The 24,544-nt window shown below is 38.4% G+C and overlaps 1 protein-coding gene across 3 annotated transcripts in view; it reads left to right on the forward strand.

Moving 5' to 3' along the window:
• Positions 1–23,619, forward strand: part of LGI1 (leucine rich glioma inactivated 1) — a 28,614-nt gene extending 4,995 nt beyond the window's left edge. Inside the window, exons 1-9 of one of the 3 annotated variants that reach the window (XM_033066021.2) lie at positions 9,671–10,228; positions 11,428–11,876; positions 12,258–12,329; positions 16,080–16,151; positions 16,255–16,326; positions 20,301–20,372; positions 21,605–21,774; positions 22,194–22,358; positions 22,443–23,619. In XM_033066021.2, the coding sequence (XP_032921912.1) occupies positions 11,686–11,876; positions 12,258–12,329; positions 16,080–16,151; positions 16,255–16,326; positions 20,301–20,372; positions 21,605–21,774; positions 22,194–22,358; positions 22,443–23,263 (1,635 nt within the window). In that variant the 5' untranslated portion in view covers positions 9,671–10,228; positions 11,428–11,685 and the 3' untranslated portion in view covers positions 23,264–23,619. Of the gene's footprint in view, positions 1–9,670; positions 10,229–11,427; positions 11,886–12,257; positions 12,330–16,079; positions 16,152–16,254; positions 16,327–20,300; positions 20,373–21,604; positions 21,775–22,193; positions 22,359–22,442 lie in introns of those variants that run through there. The other 2 variants (XM_033066020.2, XM_033066022.2) reach the window with 2 other exon arrangements.
• The last annotated feature ends 925 nt before the right edge of the window (positions 23,620–24,544 follow it).

Consider the following 24,544-nt stretch of genomic DNA (forward strand, 5'->3'; position numbering starts at 1 on the left):
TGTTGTAATTAAGGGAACACTCAAAGCATTAACCTTGATCCTAAAACTTCTGTGTATGTCCAAAAATTTCATTAAAATGAAGTTTTCTGCAAGTCCTTGTTAAGATGTATAGTGTAAATAATAGCAGTATGATCCTGTAAAGACCAACTGATTCATTTATGGAAATAATGAATCAGACTTTGATAAAAAAATAATTATCGGAATTAACTCCCCGTAGTATCTCTAAAGTTATGGCTTATTTTTGCAAAATATACAGAATTTTACTAAATGAATCCCCTAGAGATACATTATGTAGACTCTTGTCCAGTGTCCTTTAATTGCCACTGCTAGTTCTACATTTGTTTTGTGGCAGGTGATTTTGGTCTCCAGAGCTTAGTCTGGCAACTCTGCTCAGAAAAAGCTCACTACAAGATTGCACATGTATGTAGGCATGCATAAACTTGAGTAGTGATTTCAGCCTATCAGGAATTTAATTTAAAAGTAATTACCAGTATGTACAAAATACTTCTTAGTTTTGTCAACCTGCATCTAAGTAAGTGGAATATAGAAACTAACTCCTCTGCCGTGTTCAGTTTTCATTTAAGGAGATTTTAGAAGTTCATTATGCTTAAATTCCCTGAAGTATGAACTATTTCCTAAGAGAGCAAAGAATGCCTAATCTTACTTTTATGGCTAGATCTGCTTTGGAGGAAAGTGACTGATGGCATCCAATTACATAAACACAAGAGAAAGGCAAATTTGTTTTTCCATTTTCATCTCAGAGTTATTGTATAAGATGAAAAATCACAGACAATAATAAGCAAGAGAAGGAAAATCTAGTAATGTGGAAATAAATAAAACAACTGACAAGCAATACACTTACTTTCTTTCAATCCCAATGTTTCCCACTGGATTTTTTGGAAGTAGAAAAAAGAATATATGAGCAAAGTTACGGTCCATTGCATTTTTAAACCATAGTGGAAAAGACATGCATTCCCTCTTTTCCTGACAATCATGTTTGTGCATAATGTCTATCATGAATATACATTTATAATATTCACTTAGGAGAACTGAGGAAAGGTACAAATCATTGACAGGGAATGTTTGGAATCTGAAGCCTTCTGTATAAAAAGGTGACAGACTGTCATCTGAATTATGCAAGCAGTTAAGCACTTATTTGTGTACCCAGCATTCTACATAAGGTGCCTCAAAGTTGGAGTCTAAGTTGTAATGTTAATAGAGAAGTATGGTCTCATTCCTGCAAAAGATGTTCCACAAAACACCTGTTTTTTAGAGATGTGTTTCATCTTAACTTCACAGTTGAGCTCTTAACTCGGGAATCCAGTCATGAAAGCTCTACTGTCGACCTGCTAAGATGAATTCATCACAGAGTTTTCTACTGGATGTCCTTAAGAAACGAAAATAAATCAGAGATTGCTTGCAGTGTTGCAGTCAGTTGTTTGGAATCTCACAGTCAGATTTTTAAAAACTAAGTGGGACTACACAGTAAAGTAGTACAGTAGCTGCATGTAGAGGCTGTTAGTATCCAGGGTGAGGTGATCAATAACTGATCCTTCAGTGAAAACTGAAGGATACAGGGATATAAAAAAGCTGTTCTGAGCACTGAAGTAGGATGAATCAGTTAAAAATTCCTATTTCACAGTTTTTAATGAAGATGTTTATAGAGTACTACTGTGAGACCTCATTTAATTAATAAAGCCATGAGCCATTCTGCTAGAACTGACCTTTTATTAGTATACTGCTGATCACCATGGTTTGGAAATAATAGGGATTATATTTCAAATTAAATACAATTTTAGGTTATTTAATCACCAATATCATTAAGACATGAAGTACTGAAATACTATCAGCTTTTCTATTGAAAGTATTTCCAGGACACTATTCATTCCATGGCATGTAAGTGGAATGGGAAAGATAACTATCCTAAATGGCAACCATTAGTCTAACTTAGTTACAAATATCAAGTTATGATATTTATAGCTAGCAACACTGAGCTGTGCAATAGCCACAACTCTAGAAGTAAAAATGGCAGACTCAAAAAAATAAGGAAAGTTATCTACTTCAAGTAAAAAGAAATATTGCAGCTTGTACACTGGGGGAGATCCTGCTACTTGCTGAAACCACATTCAATTTGCAAGTGGTAAGTCAAAATGTTTACAGTTACATATCTAGATGACTGCCTTTCTTGAATGGAAACAAAACATAACCACATGGAAGATAAAGGTCAGGATATGAAGTGAGATTTGAGTTTCCTTTAGCATTTAATAAAATATTCTCTCAAGTTTGCATTACACTGGCCTTAAATATACTGCTCATAAAAGATGGATTGTGTTATTTAGATTTATATTAGGATCTGTTTTAATATTTTTTATCAATCTTGGTTTAGTAAATCCATGCCACTCTTTTCCTGTAAAACTTTTATTTGAACCTCAGCCTTAATAGAGTCAGTATTTGGCAGGTTTTTTTTAATATGAGTCTGTTAACAAAAGGAAGATACTATTCTGACTACCTCATTTATCTTAGATATGATCATAATCCAGCCACTAATGTTAGGAACTAGAAAAAATAAGACTAGTGAAGCATTTTGATATTTTCTTAATTGAAGACATCAATACCCGCAGAAAAATAAGCCCATAAAGCAGAATACTAGATTGTTCCCCCAGTTAAAAAGAAGCTAATATGTGAATATTAGCTTTATTAATATGTGATCTAACACTGCAGTATGAAAAACAAAGCCTTAAACTTATGATGACATCCATGATTTGTATTGATTTGCAGTTCAGTGCAGCCTTAAGAACAACACAAACACCCCATCCTTGGAGCCCAAGAGTCTTTATGAAAGGGCATCACAGCCCTGGTCACAGATGCCCATCACATGCATCCACACAGATCCTCAGCAAGGAGGGATTTAGCTGTCTTTGGAACATCACCCATTCTGAATCTATAGCAACCCTCCTCTAATATGCAGAGCTATTTTTAGCATCAGGGCAGCCTTGAAAACAGCAGGTAAAGCATGAAAAGAATGAATAAGTGGTTGTGGTGCTCGCCTGTGAATAGAAGCTATTGTATAGCTCTTGAGAGAGATCTTAATATATATGTATAATGTGAATATGAAGGGATATCTGCCTTCCTGAGGGGGAAGCAGTGGTGTCAGAAACAGAGTAGAGCATTATTACTGTTTGTGACCTGGGCAGTTATCTAAAAAGTCATAATTTCCAATTGTTCTGTTTAAGAAAATAAATTGCTAATGCAATTGAGTATCTTTGATCCAGTCTTTATTTGCAGTGAATGCATAGCCTTCATTTCCCTGAATGAAGAGAAAGTTCAACAGCAGGAGACTATTTGCAGTTCCAAGCTCTTTTCAGCCATTACTTGCTTCAAGAAATTCTCTAGTGAATTTCTCAGGTCCCCCTTTCCATGCCTAGGAGCCAACATTTCAGTTTCTGTGATGTTAACTGTTCTCTTGAGTTCCCAAACCTGTTTCTTTTTGTCCTTGTCTTTTTCTCTTATATATTCATCCATTTGCTTCTAAAAAAATCTTGGGAAAAAAGGCCACATGTGCCTTTGTTTAATCAGTACTGTGTGCCATTTATTTAGCTGGGGAGCTATATTGCTTCATGAAGGAGCTTATTACTTCTTGCTATGTGTTATATTGAGGCTGGGAATTAGGCCCTCCAGTTTTAATGACTCTTTGCCTAATCACAAGGGCAGCAACAGTGGAAACTTACAGATGTCTACAAGTGATTGGTGTCAAAAAGAAAATCAGCTGTATAGTGTTTTGATTATTGTCTTACAAATGTGATAATTAGGAATAATTTTGAACTTAAAATATGAATGTTACCATGTTCAAGGTAGGGAAAATCCTTTAGCTTCTGAGCAGTCATAACTAAAATGTATATTTCTCTGTTGCTATGAAAATTATATTTAAAACTACAGTCAGTTCTTAGATTAAGATGCTGTGTTGGTTTTGTTCTACCACTGCAGAGGGAAAGGGCCAGCAGCCAAAAGAGCAAATCTTTTCTTAAAGCAGTACTAAATATGTAGCATATTGGCATATGAGCAAGCAGATGTAATGAAATTTTCAGCCCTCCAAAGTCTCCTCTGCAGGGTGAATGTGGTTTGTAAGAAAAAGGGACCTTGGAGTTCAGCTTGGTGCAGTACTTTCCTTGATGAAGAGTCTGTGCAGTGGCAGCATGCCTGCCATAACATAGGGTGGGATGTCAGGCAGATTTGGTATTTGCTTAAGTAAAAAGGATTAATTCTTACTGAAATAATGTATTTTTCAAAATTTCTTGAGTTGTTGAGAACAATAAAAACATCAGTAAAATACACTTGTGGAGCTATCACCAATAACCCCTTAAAATGTTTCAGTGCTGATCCAAATCTCTGCTTTGTAAAGCATGTTGATTAGCAATCATGAAACAGTAATATGTGTTTGATGAGGCACATCCTTCCTATTGTGCGGTTCATTATGTCCATGGCACTTCAGCAAGCCTTCGACTTGAAGTATTTCAGTGACTACAGTGGCACTAAGATTTCTTTCATGGTAAATTATTCAGGACATAAAAACCTGTTTTTAACAAGTAGAGACTTTCTCCTCAAAAGCCTGTTGTCTCTGCCATGTAACAAGTAAATTTCCTATGTACGTTTAAATAAATAATATTTTGTTACTTCTTTTCTGTCTGCAAACTGACAAGGAAAATTAAAGACAAGTTTATAAAGAGTAGAATAATTCTTCAGGGAGCCAATGCCATGAAAAAGTACAGAAGGGCATGCAAGATAGCACAGGTCAAGGAAAGGATTTTGTAACACGCCGTCTGTTTTTAATTAGCATCTTGGCACACTGGAAGAGCTTAGACATTTTTGCATGAGGAAATGTATTATAGACTTTTCTAGCTGCCAATTAAATGGCATTTAGCTACACTGACAGTAGTATGTTGTTTTGGGTCTGTAGAAAGCACTTGCTCATGCTAGAAAATCTGGGACATTTTGTTTTGTGTACAGGGTTCTTACTGGACTGGATTTTCTATTCCTCCTATTTTGAATGTAGGCTTGAAGGAGTAAGTTCTATGAATAAATACCAAATTAAGAGTGCAAGGAGCTGGCAGAGTGGAGATGATAATTATGAAGTGTCAGTTTGTGTACACTGGTTGAAAGTCTGTCCTCCAGTTAGATGATAATTTTAAACAATGGTAGCTAAATACTGGGGTGTTTTATGACATCCATATTTTGTCCTGTTCGGTAGAGACCAAGGTACTTTGTTACCAGTTCTGTCCTAGGGTTCATTTAAATATGAGCATTTTTAACATGAAACTGGCCCTCAAGTGTGCAGATCCCTATGCATTTTCTCTAACAGTGAAACCAATGCTGTCTGCCCACTCCTGTCCTCAGCTGCTTCTTCTGGCTCTGGCAATTTTCAGGGTGGGGGGATGGGTTTGAAAGATTTGGACTTGCTTAAGGTTTTATTTGTTTTCTGCTTGTTTTACCAGCTAATTTGTTTAATCCGGTTTAGAGAATAGCATTAGAACAGAAACACCAGTGGTGATCTGTGGAAGAGAGCAGAATCAGTAGTACTTGCAAGAGATGGGAAGAGAGAATCCATTCTACTAAGGAAACGTTGCACAGGTATATGTTCTTAAAATCACCATGCCATTTCTGAAGAAGTTGGCAATTACAAATTAAGCAGATTCTCTCACTAGTATCATGGTTTTAATGTCTGATAGAGCTAAGCGGGGGAAGAAAGGCAAAAAGTACATAACTTGCATATTTGGACAAGACTTCTCCTTGCTGAGAGGTTCATATAGAGGGCAATTAATCTTACAATAGGATGTATGCTAGGTGGTGAGTGTGATGTCGGTTCCACTGAAATGGATGGGCATGTTGACTGTCTCAAAAGCATTCTCATTTCCAACATGGGAGAAGTTGATCTTCTCTGAGTAAACTACAGGCAAATTTTCTTGAGAGTTGTCTTCACAGACTGAAAAAAATCCAGATCTCTGCAGCAGGCAAAAACCTTGTGCTCTTTTATATTGTTTCCTTCTTATACTTCCCCCTATATTAGGTGTGGTATCAGTTCCTGCTGTGAACCATGAAGTAGCACAGCTTCATACATCTTTGAATTCAGCTCTGGTTTGCTCTGGAGCTTGTATGTTTGCTCTTTCATTTCCCCCCAGCTTTGAATATCCGTTAGCATTTTCAAGGCAAAACACAGACAACAGAAACAAAGCAAGAACTATTTGTGTAGGTCTGGAGAAAAGTAGCTGGTTATCAGGAGAGCAGTTAACATGATGCTACTGGGTTGGGTGATGCAAAGCACACTGGTTTTTAACAGAACTTAGAAGCAAACAAAGCATCAAGAGTCGTAAGGGTGTTGAAAGTTCTTAACTGAAACAAAATAAAACCTAGAAATAGATTAATTTTGCCTGGCTTCCCTTTGAAAGAAATACACTGTGCATCTGTTTGTCTTAAAGAGATATCATTCAGTTATCAGTACATCTCTCCTGACATATTTTTTGTCATTGGTCAAATTCTGGTGTACCTAAAACAGCAAGCAGTTCCAGAGACACCTGCATATTCACCAGGATATGCTCAGTGGAGCTGGTGTTCTACATCACTATGAAATTTTGGCCATGAGAGCTCATTCCAGAGGTGATCACTTCTAAGCCCACAGTGAACTGTGAACTGGCTGCTTTTCGTAAGGGAAAGGAGACCACCCTCCAAGTCTTTCTTTCCTCCAAAGCTGGCAGCTGTTAAGCAGCCATTTCCTCGGCTTTTTGACACAGGGACTGGCCTGGTTGTACTGCTTTTAATGAAACTGTTATAATAAAGAAGGATACCCATAATACAAACCTGTATAGATAGGATAGGACAAAGCAGAACTTCCCAAATAAAAAGTTTTGGGCAGTCTTGTGATCATTCCCAAGCTTGTTTCTGCTATGAGCTGTTGTAAAGGCATCTCAAGTTTTATTATGCCTAACCTGCAGAAGGCCTCTTCCTGGCAATGACTCTTGGTGCCAGATCCACCAGGAAGCATAGTCTTTTCAGAACTGTTTAGAATTCACAAGACTTAGTTTTGTTTACTGAAAGTACAGCTTCATTCTCAGCTGCTTTAAATTTTCCATTTGCTGCAGAATTTCTTAAAAGAGTGGAGCCAAGAGAGCAAAAACTCGGACTCATGAGATATTGTAGGAGTCTTTGATCTCAAAATCCTTTTGCTCCAAACACAGTGGTACCATAGCAATGACAATGTTTTGTTCTTTAGGAGACCTGTGAATACTGGGTGTGATTTGGGCTATTGTCCATTTGTGAGGTGTAATATTATGGGCTTAACACCAAGCACAGGAAAGTCTCATCATCACCATCAGTCGGTTTTAGATTAGGCTATGTATGTGCAGGCAGCTCATCCTGAACAGAGAAAAGGCAACACAATTTTCTAAAAACGGGATGAAATTAAGGGCAACTGTAACAGGATATGGATCTGCAAAGGGAAGTGTACTGAGCACGAAATCACAGGAAGCTTATTGAAATTTTGTCATAGGTTGGCAATGAACACATTCTAGTCTAATGCAAATATACAAATACAGTCATTGGCATGGAGTTAATACCTTAAAAATATTAAATATTTTTAAAAATAATTTTTGTTCTATGTTCTGATCCCTTGTGTTTGCTGTCCTCAAGTATTTTAGCAAACAGGTTTACTTGTAGAATTATTAATATTTTAACCAGATATTGGAGAATGTGCTGAAAATGTATGTTTAGATAAGAATAAGAATAAGAATAAGAATAAGAATAAGAATAAGAATAAGAATAAGAATAAGAATAAGAATAAGAATGGATATGTTTGCTCTAGAAACGAAGCCATGGAAGTTGTGCTAAGTCTGACCAAAGAACACAAGCAGTGGTGGGTGGTGAATACCTCTAGTGGCAGCAGGCAAAAGTAGTTTTAATTTTGACTGTAATATACTTGCACCAAGATTTTTACTAGATGGTTGATTATCATTAAAAATTGTTACCAAACAATCTGGACACATTGGAAGAACAAGCAATTTGTTTCTTACCACGCAGAGCGACTGCGTGGGAAACCATCGCTCCCTAAGGCGTAGTTGGCTCTCGTCAGCAGCGGAGGTGAAGCATGACGGCACATTGGTGCAGGGAGCACTGCAGCCGCTCGGCGTGGCCCGGGAGGGTCCTTCGCGCCACAGCGCGGGCTGGCAGGGCCGGGCAAGGCTGGCAGGGCCGGGCAGGGCCGGGCCCGCGGCGCCATGGAGGGCGAGGGGCGGCCCCCGCGCTCCCTCGGGCCCGGCCTCGCCCCCGCCGGCCCAGGCCGCTCGGGGCAGGCGCCGCCCGCGGCCGCCGCGTTGCCGGGATACGGGGCCGCGGCGAGGCGGAGGCGCGGGGCCGGCCCCGAACGGTGTCCTCAGCCAGGGACCCTCGGGCAGCGTCCCCCCGCAGTGTCCCCCCGCAGTGTCCCCCTGCAGCGTCCCCCGCCCAGCCCGGAACGCGCCTGACCGCCGCCCCCCTCCGCGGCACGGCAAGGTGCGGGGTTTTCGGCTAGAACGAGTGATGGGAAGCAGACCGAGGAGCGCGTCCACAACTCCCTCATCCCCCCTGCTGGAACCTTGCAGAAAGAAAAATAAATGAATTTTGAATCCCATTGTGCCGACTCAGTCCCTGAAACAGCCGGGAAAACAAGCAGGGAGTGAGAGGTCCGTGGGCGCAGCAGGGCACTGCCCGCTCCGCTGGCCCGCAAACAAACAGCGATGGCATCGGCGAAGGGTGAGCCAAGTGTCGCCGGCCTGGAGAGAGGCTGTGCCACTGAAAATCCATGAACCACTTTGTTTTTAAACTGCTACATGGCAGGAAACGAGATGCTGAGCTTGGCAGAAAAGGACCCTGGAAAATGTGATTATGCCTCTCTTTTGATGGGGCTGTTATAAATATTCATAATATTGCAATTTTGGAAAAAGCGGTTGTTTTGGCATGTGGTTTGGAATCGAAAACTAACTTCCAGGCGGTTCTCTGCATGGACAAAACTGGAGTCAGGTTACTGCTCTGCTACAGAATGTGCTTTTGTTACAGAAGAAAACACTACACTGCAAAGTTTTCAGGAGGTTCACAGTGTGGTTGGAGTATTAATTAAAGAGAAGTGCCTAGGTAATTGATGGTGGATTTCAGTGAATGAGCCAAGGGAAATGAAACACGGGGTTTCACCATCAATGGCAAAATATTGCCATGGCAATGGGTAGCTTTGCCAGGAATAAACAAACAAACAACAACAGGCCTCTTTCAGAAAAAAGGAGAATTTTTTGTTCTCACCTCACCATGTTTGCGCCATTGGACATCTTGCAGGGGAGAAGATGGTGTAGCCTACTTAGGCAAGCCCTACAAATCCAACTTCCTTCTCAGTATGAACAATTAGATCATTTCCAGAGCAAGAAGTCACCTTTATACTGGGGGATGGAAAGGCATCAACGTTTGCTTAATAATGATTTCAGTGCCTTGGCTACTGCAATTCTGTTCCGTTTTCTTACGGAAGGTGGATGGGCTCAGAGGTAACTCAGGTTTCTGTCACTCTTAGCTGGTGCTACTTCAGGGAGAGACTGCTGACAGGGGAATGTTTTCTTAAGAGCAAAAACATGGGCCCACACTTAAATTAATAAAGACCTTTAAAAAACACAATGGAGGGAGGAAGGGAGCTAAGAAAGCATGAGCTGCCCCTTCTTCCACAGGCTCAGATGCCTGGCAAGAAGTGTGCCCAGTGCTGTCCTCTCCCTGCACAGCCTTTCAAGGTGGCCATCTGCCTCTGAAAGCTTTCTGGACATTTATGTACCCAGTCCCTCAGAGGATGCTGCTGTGAGCTCTGGGTGTCTCCCCTCATCCCAGGGAGATGGACCTCAGCCACCACCCAGTGAAGGATTCAGCAGTGCTGGAGTCCTGCCTTGTATCCATAGACTGATTTTCTTGCAGTTTGGAGGCTGCTGTTCTGCCCATAGCCTATCAAATCTCTGGTAGGAGCCTGGATATGCACTAAGGCCTTGCTGGGATTGTTCCTGAGGAAGATAGACATGGCCTGATGCTGATCTTGTGATTTCATGGCTTGTAGAGCAGGAGCAATGGGCCAGAGCCAGGTGGCCATGTGAAATCAAGGGGGGGTAACCAGAAGTCAAAGGAGATCTCCTCATCACGAGACCAGGTGTCTGGTCACAGCATCCATGTGGAGGAGCTAATGGTGAGCCTGACTATATTAAATATCTGTACCACTAGGTTGACCCCAGTAGTGTTTGTGAGCTGTCTAATGTAAACAGTCCAATGGGGAAGTGTTAGCACCTGTTAAAGTTTGCAAAACTTATCTAATATATACTATATTGAACAAAAAATCATCCTGTATCACTTCCCAGCCATTTGGCATTTATTAGTTTTGACTTACCATTCTTAATAAAGTCATACTTAGGTGCTGCTTAAGTTTCCTGTAAAATATTTAATGTAGTTTACTGTAAAGTCTTCAGGCTGAGGACTGTATCTGACAGAGCACTCATACCACACCTAGCACTTATTTTGACTGCAGCCTCCAGGCAGTATTGTAAAGGTTCATTATTACCACCAAGATCTGCCCTTATCCTGTCACTCTTCAAAGAAGGTCCATTCTTAACTACAGGTTTAACACAGCTGGTATTTAAATGACAATTTTCTTTTTTTCGATCTAAAATAATCAAACCAGTACAAGAAAATATATTTTTTAATTTGAACTTTAAATTAATGTTTTCCATATAGAGCTGTGCTTGAACCACCTATGCCTTTATTTAACCAGCTCAGAAAACATGCAACAAATAAGAAGCATTCTGTTTCTGAGAGAAAAAATAAAAAAAAAAAAAAAAAGCAAAAACCAAAAAAGCGCTGTATTTGGGGTCTATTTTGCATGTGAAAATATTTTGTTTAGGAATGACAGTCAAAGGCACTCTCTCATACATTGTAATATTTTCCATGTGTGGCAGCTTGTTTTTCAGTGGTACAAATATGTGCAATAAAGGCCGAGGATAAAAATTAATCTAACAGTTTTTGCAGCAATGCTTTTGATGGTTTCATTTGATTTCATTTTCCTGTGGATACTGCCATTAGTTCTGCTGCTTGCAGTATGTGAAGCATAATTCTGAAAGGTTCATGAGGTTGTAGGGATCCAGTAGGAGATGACTGATTTCTCCCCCCACACACATACACTCCACCCAACACCCACTCACCCACCCACCAGCGAAACATAATGCTGTACTATTTTTGGAAACAGGGAAAGGGCCTCCCTGTGAAAACAGAAAGCAGTGTATTTCTCAGTTACATCACTTTGCAATCTAATGCTGTGTTGTGCTCAGTGTTTTTGTGGTGATGCAAGTCTTTTTTTTTCTTTCCTTTTTTTTTTTTTTTTTTTTTTCCCTTCAGCCGGTTGGATTTTCCCCATCTTACAGCACCTCGCAGGTCTCTTCTCTGAGCAGTACGTTGCCTGAGTGAGTGGAAACATACAGATCAGCTGCAGGTTTCTATCTACAAAAACAGAGTGAAAGAGAAAGAAAAGGGTTGGGAAAGCAGAGACAAATATTGACCTGGACTTAGAGAAAGACATCCAATGGCTGAATAAAGAACCCTGTTCATGTTTTGGGATATTCTTTCAACTGGCTGGAACGAGAGCGGATCAAAAGAATGGGAAATGCCAGCAGACCCTTTAGAAGAATTGCTTATTTCTTATGCCTTTTATCTGTGCTTTTGCTGACTGAAGGGAAGAAACCAGTGAAGCCAAAATGTCCTGCCTGGTGTACTTGTACCAAAGATAATGCTTTATGTGAAAATGCCAGATCTATTCCTCGCAGCGTTCCGCCTGATGTTATCTCACTGTAAGGGCTGTAAGCATTTGGTTATTTAATTTATGATTTAAAATGAACTAGGATGTGTGGTGTTTTCAGTGCATACAGAAGGATGCTTGCTGCAGGGAGTACCTCCAGCATTCAGAATCATCAGCTAATGTGTTAAAATTGTGCTGCATCCTTGAATCCTGATTTTTATATCTCTTTCATCTGTCTGTCTGTCTGTCTGTGTATGTGCACACATCTCATTTTATACCTTCTTGTATATGAAACCTGTCACATTATATTTGGGAGGGGAAGGTAATTTTTTTTTACTTATATAAATAAATTTTTCTGTGATGACCAGATTAGTATTATAACCATGGATATATGAGGCTACATTAATGTATGGTTGTTTTTTTTTCTTTACAGATCCTTTGTGAGATCTGCTTTTACTAAAATCCCAGAAGGGAGTTTTTTGCTCACACCATCTCTTCAGCTTCTGTGAGAAATATTTATATGATACAATTTTTGTCATGAAATGTATATGTATTTATAAATATTTCAGAAAGGGTCTTAGTATTAATTGTATAAGAAACAGCAGCAGCAGATTTATTAAATCATAATTTTTTAGCAATTTGAAAGATAGTGCATGTTTAATTTTTACTTAGTATTTTGCAAGGCTGTCTGTTGTCAGTACTACTTTGAATGCTTACATGCTGAAGCTTTTGGTGACAGAATGCATGCTGTCTTCATTATACTTTAATTAACATTACATTAAGGGCTTAAGTATTGCAACAACTATTCTTGTTTATTTTGTGCATTCCTGGGACCTGATCCCAGTATAAAGCGGTCCATTTGCAACTCCCGTGGCTGTGAGCTCAGAACCCCTCAGATCAGACCCATCATTGCAGTGGGACAGGTCCTGAAGTCCTTTTCCATGTAAAATTGCCACTGACTTCTGTGGGAGTTTAGTCACTTCAGTGGGAGTTTTGCCTTCATAGTACCTGGATTTGACCCTGTTTATTATTTTGTGTTCTTAAAAGTAATGACGATTTGACAATTTTCTTCCAATTAAAGACTGAAGTAGTTATTTCAAAATCAAATACTGTGATGAAGTATACATGGAAAGAGAATATTTTGGGATCTTTAACTCTTAGCTGCATTTCAACATAGGATTTTTACAGGCTCACAGGCTTTCCTAGAAATGTGGGCATACGATTATATAATTGTGAGCTATACAGAGGTAGAGGGGGTGTAACCTGAACTGTTTATAGTGGATGTGCTGCCAGCCTGACACACACCCAGATTTGTCTCAGGAATCCGGCTAGGCAGACTCCCCAGTGTGATCAAAACCAAAATCGGATGTCTGTCCCAAACCGACTTCCCGTGCACTCTGGCTGTGGTCAGAGGTGTTATGTTGATGTACTGGAGCTCTCTGGCTGTTAAATTTAACTGGTGGCATACTGATAGCTGGAGCTCTGACCCTGGCTGTACTCTGCTACCTCAAGTGGAGCTGATAAGAAGGTGCAGACATACTGTACAATTTTGGATACAGGGTAAATAGGTAAATGCAGTTACTATGGAAACCCAAATGCTTTTCCATGGTGCTTTATTCCAGAGAAGCTTTTTCTAGGTGGTCATAGATCACAAAAGGGACACATTTCACGTAATTTCTGCAAAAGGCCTTTCAAAAAGGAGGGGGGAAAAAAGGAGCAGCATTGGTGGGGCTTGTATCTGAAGAGAGTGAGTAGGACATCATCTCTCTTGGCTACGATACACCACCTACACTTAGCAATCCCACTGCAAAGCAGGCAGAACTGGGCATGGTAGAGTAGGACAGACATAGTCATCTTATTTTGAGTTATTATAGTGCCTGGCACAGTGAGCTTGGGCAACATCTTATGGCATTTTGGTAATGATAATAATTTCCATTTCTACTGTGCAATGAAATGCACATTCTACACTGCTGTTTATAAATGCTGCAACAAAAACTATGGGCCCAGAAAAGCAGGGTTTGTTCCACTGTGGGCTTTGATGAGTGATCTGTTTCCCAGATATATTTTTAACATGGTAGTTGAGCTGCTTGCCATTCTTGGAATGTCATGCTGTTGATCTAAGGCAAATAACTCCTTTAACACAGACCATAGAAGCAGGATTGTGTCTGTGGGGACAACACTCCAGTTTGTACGTGGGAAAGAAAAATTTTCATCTTTGGCAGAAGATAGTAAGGGAAATAGGAATATGGAAAACTTACGTTAATTAAACATTACAGGAAGTTTTAGCTTTGCATGATTATAGCTGTATTGGTGGGTTTAATTTAGCCAACAGCAAGATTTAGCAGCTTATATATATATTTTTATAATAATAGAAATACATATAGAAATACCCTCCAGCATTACATTTTTGAAGTCCAAATGTAATTGGATATCTCCAATACACCAGTCACAGATTTCTAAATATGTTGTGATTCTGCTGCTGTTATTATTTACTACTATTTTTAATGTAGTAGCACCAGTGGTCTCTGGAAAGATCATGGTCTTGAGCTAAACATTACTTGTAAGTCCCAGTCCAGGAGAGCTTTTCTTCTTGTGTAGTATGGATGGCGTGCTCTGTGCTCTTTATGTGACAACAAAAATACAAAGAACCTCCACAGCTATGGTGAAGTGCCAGCAGGAGTGTTCCCTAAATGTAGAGAAAACCTCCCAGCTCTCATCTTCAGCACTTTTATCTCTGTGTATCTGCAGCATGCTGAGGGTGCCCTTATAAACTGATGACATGAAAGCCTGCAGAAAGAAGGAAGGTAATCATGGCATCAGGATTTGTATCTGCTAGCACTGTACTGTTCCTGCCAAGTGATGCAGTCCCTAGCTACAGCACCATACCTTCAGCCTCTATCCTCAGAAGCAGTAACTATGGTGTCTGAGAACAAACTGGGGGAAAAAACCCTTTGTGCATCAAATATATCTGATATAGCCATTGGGGAGAAGTACAAGCTGGAAGGCAAATGAGCTCACCAAGTGCAAGACCTATGCTGTAAGCCTGGCAATCTCTAAAATAGCAATACTATTTAAAGAGAGACCACTCTGTTCTCTAAATTATAGAGTGCAGAAAAATCCAGTAAAATCACATCAGAAAGGTAAAATTAGTTGCAGGATTTAATAAATTGGTCTTCTGGTTCAAGAATTCTATAGAAATACTTGTTTTCTCTAAAATTGAAGTGTTTCTTGATTTTGACAAAAAGGAAGTATTTCCTGCTTTTATTTTTTCATACACTTCATATAAGAACATACTGAAAGTGGAAAAAGCACAGTCTGCAACAGCCAACCAAGAAAATAAATTACCTGCAATTTATTCTGAATGTAAATGTCAAAATAAGAGATTAACTCATTAAGTGGATTAATTAGTGCTTGGAAATCTTGCATTTCTGAATGTCTAAAGATAACACAGTATGAATCTATTTATCCATCAGGTCAATTGATTAAAATATAGATGTGCATGTACTATTCCACTGGGGTAAAGTTCATCGTACTTTATGATGTCTCACCACATTAAAAGTGTGGCAGACGAGGGCTAGATTGTAATGGACAAATGCAAACATGACTGATAAGCATAAATAAAGCTGGAAAAATCAATGCTAGTCCACTTTTAATGCTTACAATATTGCATAAAACTAAATGTGTTGCTGGTATTTTTACTGTTATATGCATACACTAAGAGTATCTCCAAGAGGTATTATGAGGTCTTAAAAATCATTTTGTCTTGAACACTGACTGAATTAAAGAGATTTTTCTATTTTTTTTTCCCCAGTAACTTTCAGTACCCTTGGGTTAAATACACTCAGAAGTTTAACTTAAAAGTTAAAGGATTTTCCTTCCTGTCAGTGTTGCAAATTCAATATTTCTGATGTCTGGCTAACCAGCAATTTAAATCAAGACATTTTAAACCTCTGTAGTATTTGAAGATTTCATTGTTGTCCTAGTGTATCTCCAGAGGCACTTGAACAATCCCATTGTTTAATGGCATGATAAACCCACGTTTACATCCCACAGAAGTCAAAGGAATTTTATCAGATGGCCCCGGTAGACAACTGTTGGATCCTTCCCTTTGCACCACACTATGGTGCAATATATCAGCCTTACACAGAAAAAACATGAAACAAGGCAGTGGAAATTTGGGCTACCATGGCTTGCTGAACTGTTTTCTAAAGTTGCTGATAACTAATGCTCTTTTGTTTTGCATTTCTTTGTGCAGGTTGTTTACGTCCAACACTTTTGATGTTATTAGTGATGATGCTTTCATGGGCCTTCCTCATCTAGAATATTTGTGAGTGGACAAAAGTATATTTCCTGGCATTATTGAATAGAGTGGGTGGGCTTCCGAGTTCCAGGCATTGCTTTGACCAGAATCACTTTACAACCCATTACAGGTTCATAGAGAACAACAACATTAAGTCAATTTCAAGAAATACTTTCAGAGGACTGAAATCTTTAATTCATCTGTAAGTAAAGTGATTGAATATATTACTTGGTATATTTAATATAGTAACTGAACCACCGTGTTGTTTAATTTCTCATTTTCGTATATAACTGTTCATAGTTTTTAAGTGGCATTAATAGTAATTTAATTAGAATGTTAATCTTTGTGTTTCCACCAAAGACTTCCAAACTGTGGTATGTGTAGAAGACAAAGACACAAACATCCTCCAAGCAGTACATGTTTGGCAGTAGTTCCCTGACTTTCTCTGCTTGGAGCACAGGGGATTTCCAGCTGAGCATGTAGGAGCAGGGAGGAGTATGAATTGGGAATCTTGGCACCGATGATGTGAGTCCCAGTTGGAAAGGAAGAAGGTGGGAGATGTGGTTAGGAGTGTGAGAGGCTGAGGGATGGACCCACACCTCTTCCCAGGTACCCCAGTCTGACGTGGATCCAGGAGAATATTACAGCCATTCTTGGACAGGCCATCACTCTTTGTGCCCGTATTCACTTAAGACAATAATAGTATACAGAAGAATTTGACTAAATCAAACTTGAAAATTTCCACCCAGAGCAATTTTAAATAGAACACTTGCAACAAGATGTATTTGTTATGGCTTACTGATCTACTTCTTCCATTTTGCACCTACCCTGCTCTGCACCCTCTCCTACATGCAAGCAGGAGCTTCCCACAGTCAGGATCTGTAATGCACTGACCCTGGGATCTGCTTACCATTCCTTGTGTGCTGCTCAGCCCTTTGGCTATCTTGGAAACACGGCCAGCTCTTGTCCTCTGGCCTGCTGCAGCCCCTTGCTGCATTAGCTGGGAAGGGAAATTAGTCCAAGGCACTGTGGATGCCATTGTGCTGTAGAAGCAACGCTCCCCATGCCCTCACCAGCAGGAGCATTTCCCACACTGTGCTCAGCAGGTGAGACACACATTGGCAACAAACACCTGCAACATTTCACTGCAAACAAGAGTAGCTTCCTTGTCTCTGAGCTAAGGAGACAGTTTTTTTTATATAGGCTTTTGTCTCTTATCTTACAGCAAGTTTATCTTTTAGCAATAATTTAGAGAGGAATAATTTTTTAAAAAACAAAATACACACTATAGGAAAACAGAAAAAAAAATATAAAAGAAGAAAATGAAAAAATTAGGCTAAAACATCTCTAGGGTGGCTGATCATGGGTTTATACCCAGTTCTGAGCATCTGCATACTGAAGCATGTCGTGGTGTGTGTCATAGGTAGGGGAGTGGATCCTAACCTTTTGGCTTTAACATGATAACCTCCAAGAGGGTTTTGAAACAGGGTCATTTAACTTTTTCTTTCATTTATTTTGACAGAGGAGAGGAAGCAAAGATTCCATTTAAAACAGTTAATGCATAAATATAATAGTCGAATTGCTGTTCACCACATCTTCACCACCTAATAAATGTACCATAAAACACTTCATGCTTTCCCTTTTGCTCAGGACAAGATTTACAGCTGGCTGAAACCAAGCCTACTGTGACTACTTGTGTAGATAAAGTTACTTACGAAATGGCTCTAGGTCTCAGGAAGAAGAAAGAGAGAGGAGAGGGAAACAGGCATAAAAAGGCTGTGCACATCCCATAACAATCCATATTAGAGGTTCAGGCAGAATTGTACAGTTATTAGAAAAAAAAGATAGCTGGATAATAACTGGGACCCTATCTTCAAAATATTTACGCACATGAATAGCTTTATATTCACAAATGGGTCCGGTACATTATTTATTATATTCATTTACTTATTTAGTAGCTGCTGCTGCCAGTGAACAAGTTGCTTTTCTAAAACAGAGGAAGGCACAGTTTCTTCTCCACAGAGCATATAGTCCAAGGCTAACATCTTGTCTTGCCTGTTTCATTGATTTCTGGGGATGCTTCAGGAGTTTCACAAGAGAAAACATATGCAAAAGAGAGAATCACATTTGAGAAGCAACTGCCATTTACATGCACATTTTTGGGACATAGATTTGTGCATCACACTGCTATTGTCCACAGAGCACTATTCACAAAGACAATGAGAAATTTGTGGAAAATAACTGCGAAGGCACCACTAGTTTAATCTGCTTGAAGAACCACTCCCCATCTTTTGGGAGAAATTGCTCTTACACATTAAGAACGATCATTTGGCACCCTGAGGCACTTTTCATTTAAGAAACAAGAGAGTACTTGTGTACATAAAATATATTAAAAAGAATCATAGTAAATGAGCATGCAAATGTGAAGTTAGATAAGATGAACTTTGTTCTATTTATTATATTTACTTTCTTTTTGCAACATAAATTTTGGAATGCAGTAAGCTATCCAAACATTTTTACTTTTATAATTCAATTAACTTCAATAATTACAGTGTGTCTTTATTGTAAAAGATAGCCATCTAGAATTTATTATTTTGCAACAGGATTTACTTTCTGGTTGGAGTACATAGAAGAACAGAAAAAATTTTAAAAGATTGCATTTTTTAAACTAATTTAACATCAAAATCTTATAGTTAGCATTGGATGGTAATTCTTATGCACAGTACATAATTTAGATTGCATTTCTCTCAGAACTGTCACCATTGTTTTAACTGCATGTTTGAGTCAACCTTTACTCTCTGATTATAATCCAAATACCACATAGAGCACCATCTAGGTAAGACTGTTTTCTGATATATAAAATGCATAATTTTCATTCAAAAATTGGCAAATGCATAAACCTTGCTTACATTTTTCTGTCATTCATGTACCCATAGCAGCAGTGAACCACTCCTACTTCAAGTACATCCTCCCTTTTATTTGGCTATGTAATAACATATGAAAACAACGTAGGCCATTAAACTTGTCTCAGCTTGCAAGTCCGTACAGCTTTCACCATGTGAGTTACCTGACTTAAAGAGTTGCTCTGGAGCATAAAACTGCACATAAGTGAAGCGCATGATACATTCACATACAGTGTTACAATCAGATGTACTTTGAAAGTGATGAAGTCAGAATGGACTAATGGAAGCATGCCATAATTTACTATTACTGATGAGACAAACACTTATTTTTAAATGAGGCAGCAGACCTAGTACATCTGGGCTTGTTCTTGTATTTAAGTATGTGCCTAAGTGTCTATGCTTGGCTAGAGAAATTGTAGTTAATAAATAACATTTATGTTTACAAGTTAAAACAGAAAAGGTTCTAAGTCTTACTAGCTACAGATTCTAACTAGGATCTTAATCTAGAATGATTTATTTCCATTTTTGTTTCTTCTCATAAGTAATAAATAATTCTGTTAATTGGAAGGGGCATAGACTATGCCCTACAACATTATTCTTTTTCTGTCATGTCCTCCATGACATCTGAGACCTTTGGCAGACTCACAGAGACATTCTGACTGAAATGTAATATACTGTTTGTTCAAAGCCTGATCACATTTCCTTGTCACTTTTACTAGCTGGAGTACTCACTGAATTTCCCAACACTGAAAACTGGGAATTAGTAACATTTTTTTGCTGGTCTAATACAGATTTACAAACACACATGCACATGCCAGGAAAGCAATTCACACCGATCAGCAATTTATTAGTAAGCCCATATTAGTAAGATTTTCCTTCCAGAAGAGGTACAAGAAAGTGGGGAAATTGCAGTTGATATGAGCACCACTGGGATTGGGATCTGATAGGGAAAACATCATGACTAGTTGTTTTCAAATATTTAATGGTGTTGGCAAAACACCGAAGGTGATAGCATTTTTTGCTCTGCTAAGTGAAGTATTGTAAATGCTGCAAGGCTGCTGAAGAATGAGAAAGCAGGAGGCATGGAATTTTAGTGGAAGGAAAAGTCACAAAGTAAATGAGCTATTCTTAAAAGCAATCTTTTAGAATTAAGTGCTGGAGAATACCAGTGTTCTTTGTCTAAGTTAAAAACCCCACACAGTATATCACAACTTGCAAAAATGTGTAGTTTCGTGAACAATTGGCACTAATACTGAAGTGTTTTCTTTTACAGGAGTCTCGCAAATAATAATCTCCAGTCACTTCCAAAAGACATATTTAAAGGCTTGGATTCTTTAACAAATGTGTAAGAAAGCAATTAATTAATCTTTTAATTATACTAGAAGTATAAAGAAATTATTTTAGAGGACATTCTGAGTAGCCATTCCAACCAGTAGCCAGTAATGAATCTTATTACTGGGTAGAGACTACACAGTATGGGTAGGCTTGGTTTTTTGTCTTCTGTTGTTGAGAATTTGTGATAGTTTTAAATATTCCACCAGTTATGAAGATAAGTAGTATTGTTAGTAGTTGTGTAATAAAGCTGCATGTTCATGTTCATTAAGATTCGTGAATAAGAAGGGAGGATCCTTAGGGATGCATGAGAGAGCAAGGCATGCAGGGAAGGTGGAAGATAGTTAAAGGAGTAACATTTTAATGTGCAAGCAACTCCTGGGAAAGCTATCTTTTATCAATAAAGCATGTGTCTAAGCAAGTATCCCATATTAAATCTAATTGCAGCCAGATCAAAACATCAGCTTAAGTGCATTTATATAAATGTATACACATATAATACCAGTAAAAATACAAAATAGAGATTTACAGATAAATCTTATAATTGCTTTAATGAAATATATCTTTTTTAATATATACCAAATCCTGTTCCATCTGATCTGGTATAATAAGCTCAGAACATGCTTTGCCTGCTCCCAGTATTAACAAGGTAGGCTGAATCCCTAGAGCAAGCTGCAGTTGTAAGATATGGCCATGGCCAGTGTATCTGGAGCGTTACTTGGCACGACTGGTCGTGACCAGGTGGTTGCACAGTCTGGTCCTGGCACTTGCCTGTTCCTGTGCATACGATGGGAAATCTGACTGAAGACAGCTGTAAAAGACTTGAACAGAACTCCTTTGCTTGTGTCTCCTGAAGCCCTAAATGAGTGTATCTGAAGAAGATAGTGAATACTGACTGTAACCATCAGGTTACATTCTTCCTATTTTGTTATCTAGAATGATCTTACTGAGAAAAGCTAATCCAAAGGAAACAGGGGCCATTAGTTTGGGAGGCTTTTGCATACCTGTAAACTTGGGGAAATTGATAAAAATTTCTGACTTATTACCAATCAAGTTCTCCTTGATTACCTTAATATAATGAAATCTGTGTGTAGATTTAACTGTGGGTCAGGACAAATCAAGGCAGGAAGGCCTCAAATGCGAATAAGAAAAAGGGCACATATATAACAAAAGCCTATTTTGTTGTTCTCAAGGAGAAATACATTTGCTGACTACTTATTTTCAATGCATGATTATTTGTTGTAGTGATCTTAGAGGCAATGCATTTAATTGTGACTGCAAACTGAAGTGGTTAGTGGAGTGGCTGGGCAGCACCAATGCAACTGTTGAAGATATTTACTGTGAAAGTCCACCAGAATATAAGGAGCGCAAAATCAATAGTCTCTCTACAAAAGATTTTGATTGCGTTATTACAGGTAATGTGCCTCAAATTATTTCATCTTGTTAAATTCAAAGCTACAGTTCTTCATTCTTGAGCCCATTTTTGCAGGAATGCTGGAAAAATTCTGGATGGAATTTCTACTAAAATCAATATGAACTCTGCTGGTCTAAGAGTGACATGGGAATCATTTGGGAGCAAGGTCCTATATTTCAGTATCTACTCAAAATTGAATATGTTACATAATGAGTTGTAAAACTGGGACATAAAACAGTACCTCTTTTTATTGAGAAAGATTGAAAACCAAATTGCAGTGCTCCTTTATCAACAGAAATTTTGGACTAGTGATGAAATACTGTAATTTGTAATAAATTGGTATCTGATAAGCAGATTTTTTTTCCTGTACAGTATGTAAAATGTCTCTGTAATTATCATCTGTTACATGCACTTTTGCAGAATTTGAGGTTTATCAGTCCCTGCCATACCAATCTCTGTCAGTAGATACTTTCTCATATATGAATGATGAACACGTGGTTATTGCTCAGCCTTTTACTGGAAAATGCATCTTTCTTGAATGGGACCATGTGGAAGTGATGTTCAGGAATTACGACAACATTACAGGTAGGAACACTGCTTGACAAATAACATTACAACAAATTATCCAAAAAGTGGTACTAACCCTGTCTTTTACTTTTCTTTTTATAGGTACTTCAACGGTTGTGTGTAAACCTATAGTTATTGAGAGTCAGCTGTATGTCATTGTCGCACAGCTGTTTGGAGGCTCCCACATATATAAAAGAGATATTTTTGCTAATAAGTTTATAAAAATTCAAGATATTGAAATCCTTAAAATCCGAAAACCCAATGACATTGAAACGTTCAGGATTGCCGAAGACTGGTATTTTGTTGTTGCAGACAGTTCAAAGGCTGGTTTCACCACGGTTTACAAGTGGAATGGGAATGGATTTTATTCCCATCAGTCTCTGCACGCCTGGTACAGAGATACTGATGTGGAGTTTCTTGAAATATCTGGCAAACCACATTTAATTCTGTCAAGTAGTTCGCAAAGACCTGTAATATATCAATGGAACAAAGGAACAAATGAATTTGTTAAGCGGTTTGATATTCAAGATATGGAAGATGCGTATGCAGTGAAGCATTTCAAAGTGAAAGAGGATGTATACATTTGCTTAACAAGATTTATTGGGGACTCTAAAGTAATGAAATGGGGTGGTTCAGCATTTCTGGATTTACAAAGGATGCCATCCCGAGGGTCAATGGTATTCCAACCACTTCAGATAAATAATTATCAATATGCCATTCTTGGAAGTGATTATTCTTTCACTCAAGTCTATTATTGGGATGCGGAAAAGGCAGAATTTGTGAAGTTTCAAGAATTAAACGTACAGGCACCAAGATCTTTCATACATGTCTCCATCGATAAAAATAAAGATTTTCTCTTTGCTTCAAGTTTTAAGGGAACTACATTGATTTATAAACATGAAATAGTTGACTTAAGCGCATGACACTCATAATTCTGAGATTACATCAGACTTTCTACTGTAAGTGGACAAAATGAACTAAATGCATGATGACTCTCTTATCTTACTTCCAAATGAATGCCTTTAAAAGTTGAGATTGCTAGAACAAAGTATTACTAGTATCTTCATCTTTAATTGTCAAGTCTAGTGGTGTTGGAAGTTGCATTTTTTAACAAAAAGAAATTAAATTAACTGTTCTTTGCATCCACAGTATGTAAATACATGTGCAACTGCATCTGTTGCTATAAAGAATATTAAGATGTACTTTTCGTTTATTTATTCACCTGTTTGAAACAACTGCCAAATAAAATGTTTACATTTTGTGTCTTTCACATTCCAAATATTATTTGCAGGTGATACTTTTTGTTTGTGTACATGTTATACACATATAAAATAAAGCCAAGAAGGCATATTGCCCAATGCAGTGTTGTACTGCATAGAAGATGTACAATATTGAAGATCAGGTGGGTTTTACTAACAACAAGAAGCTCTTGATAAAAATACTGCATTGAAACACAAGCCTATAAATTATCACCTGGGCAGTCCTTGCACTTATGTAAAGCTTCACTGATTTAAACAGAACTCTAACCAGAAAAAGAATACAGTCATCTAAATGTGCTTGTAGGATGAAGGGTTCAGTTATAGACATCTAATTGTAGGACAGACCTTTGTACTGTGTATAGTTGGATGTGATTTTGCTAAAAATTTACAAAGAACTTGACAGAATAAAAGACAAGGTAAAGGTCTGCCTTTCTTCACCTGATGCTGAAGCAGCACAAATCTCTTGTACAGCACTGGGGCTGTTACTGTGCTGAAAGATAGAAGCAAAGCTTATTTTTCAACTTGCATTATTTCTATGGTTGAACTGTCACACATCACTTGCGTGAATTCTGTATCCTTGTCAAGTCTTTCCACTGTAATTGCAATTATTTAGTCTTCAATCAATTTATTCCTTATTCTGAATGAAGCTAGTGAATGGGAAGTAATTTTTTTCACTACCCTGCAATGAATCTTAGTACCAGGTACTTCTGAAATTCAGGGAACTTTGAATGTGACAGGATAAAGTCAGTTTGTATAGTGTATGCAACTCCAGGAAAGCTAACTATATCTGTTAAATTGTGCCAAATCTGAATGTGGCATCAAAATCTATTACAAGCCCAAAGTTAAAATAGTCTTTTGCTTACATACATCTAGTGCACCACATGAGAGAAACCTACACTGATGCTGAAGATGATTTGGTGCAGCTCAGGAAGAAAGCTCAAGTTT

Source organism: Catharus ustulatus, chromosome 8 (genome assembly GCF_009819885.2).
Source record: "Catharus ustulatus isolate bCatUst1 chromosome 8, bCatUst1.pri.v2, whole genome shotgun sequence".
Lineage (NCBI taxonomy): Eukaryota > Metazoa > Chordata > Aves > Passeriformes > Turdidae > Catharus > Catharus ustulatus.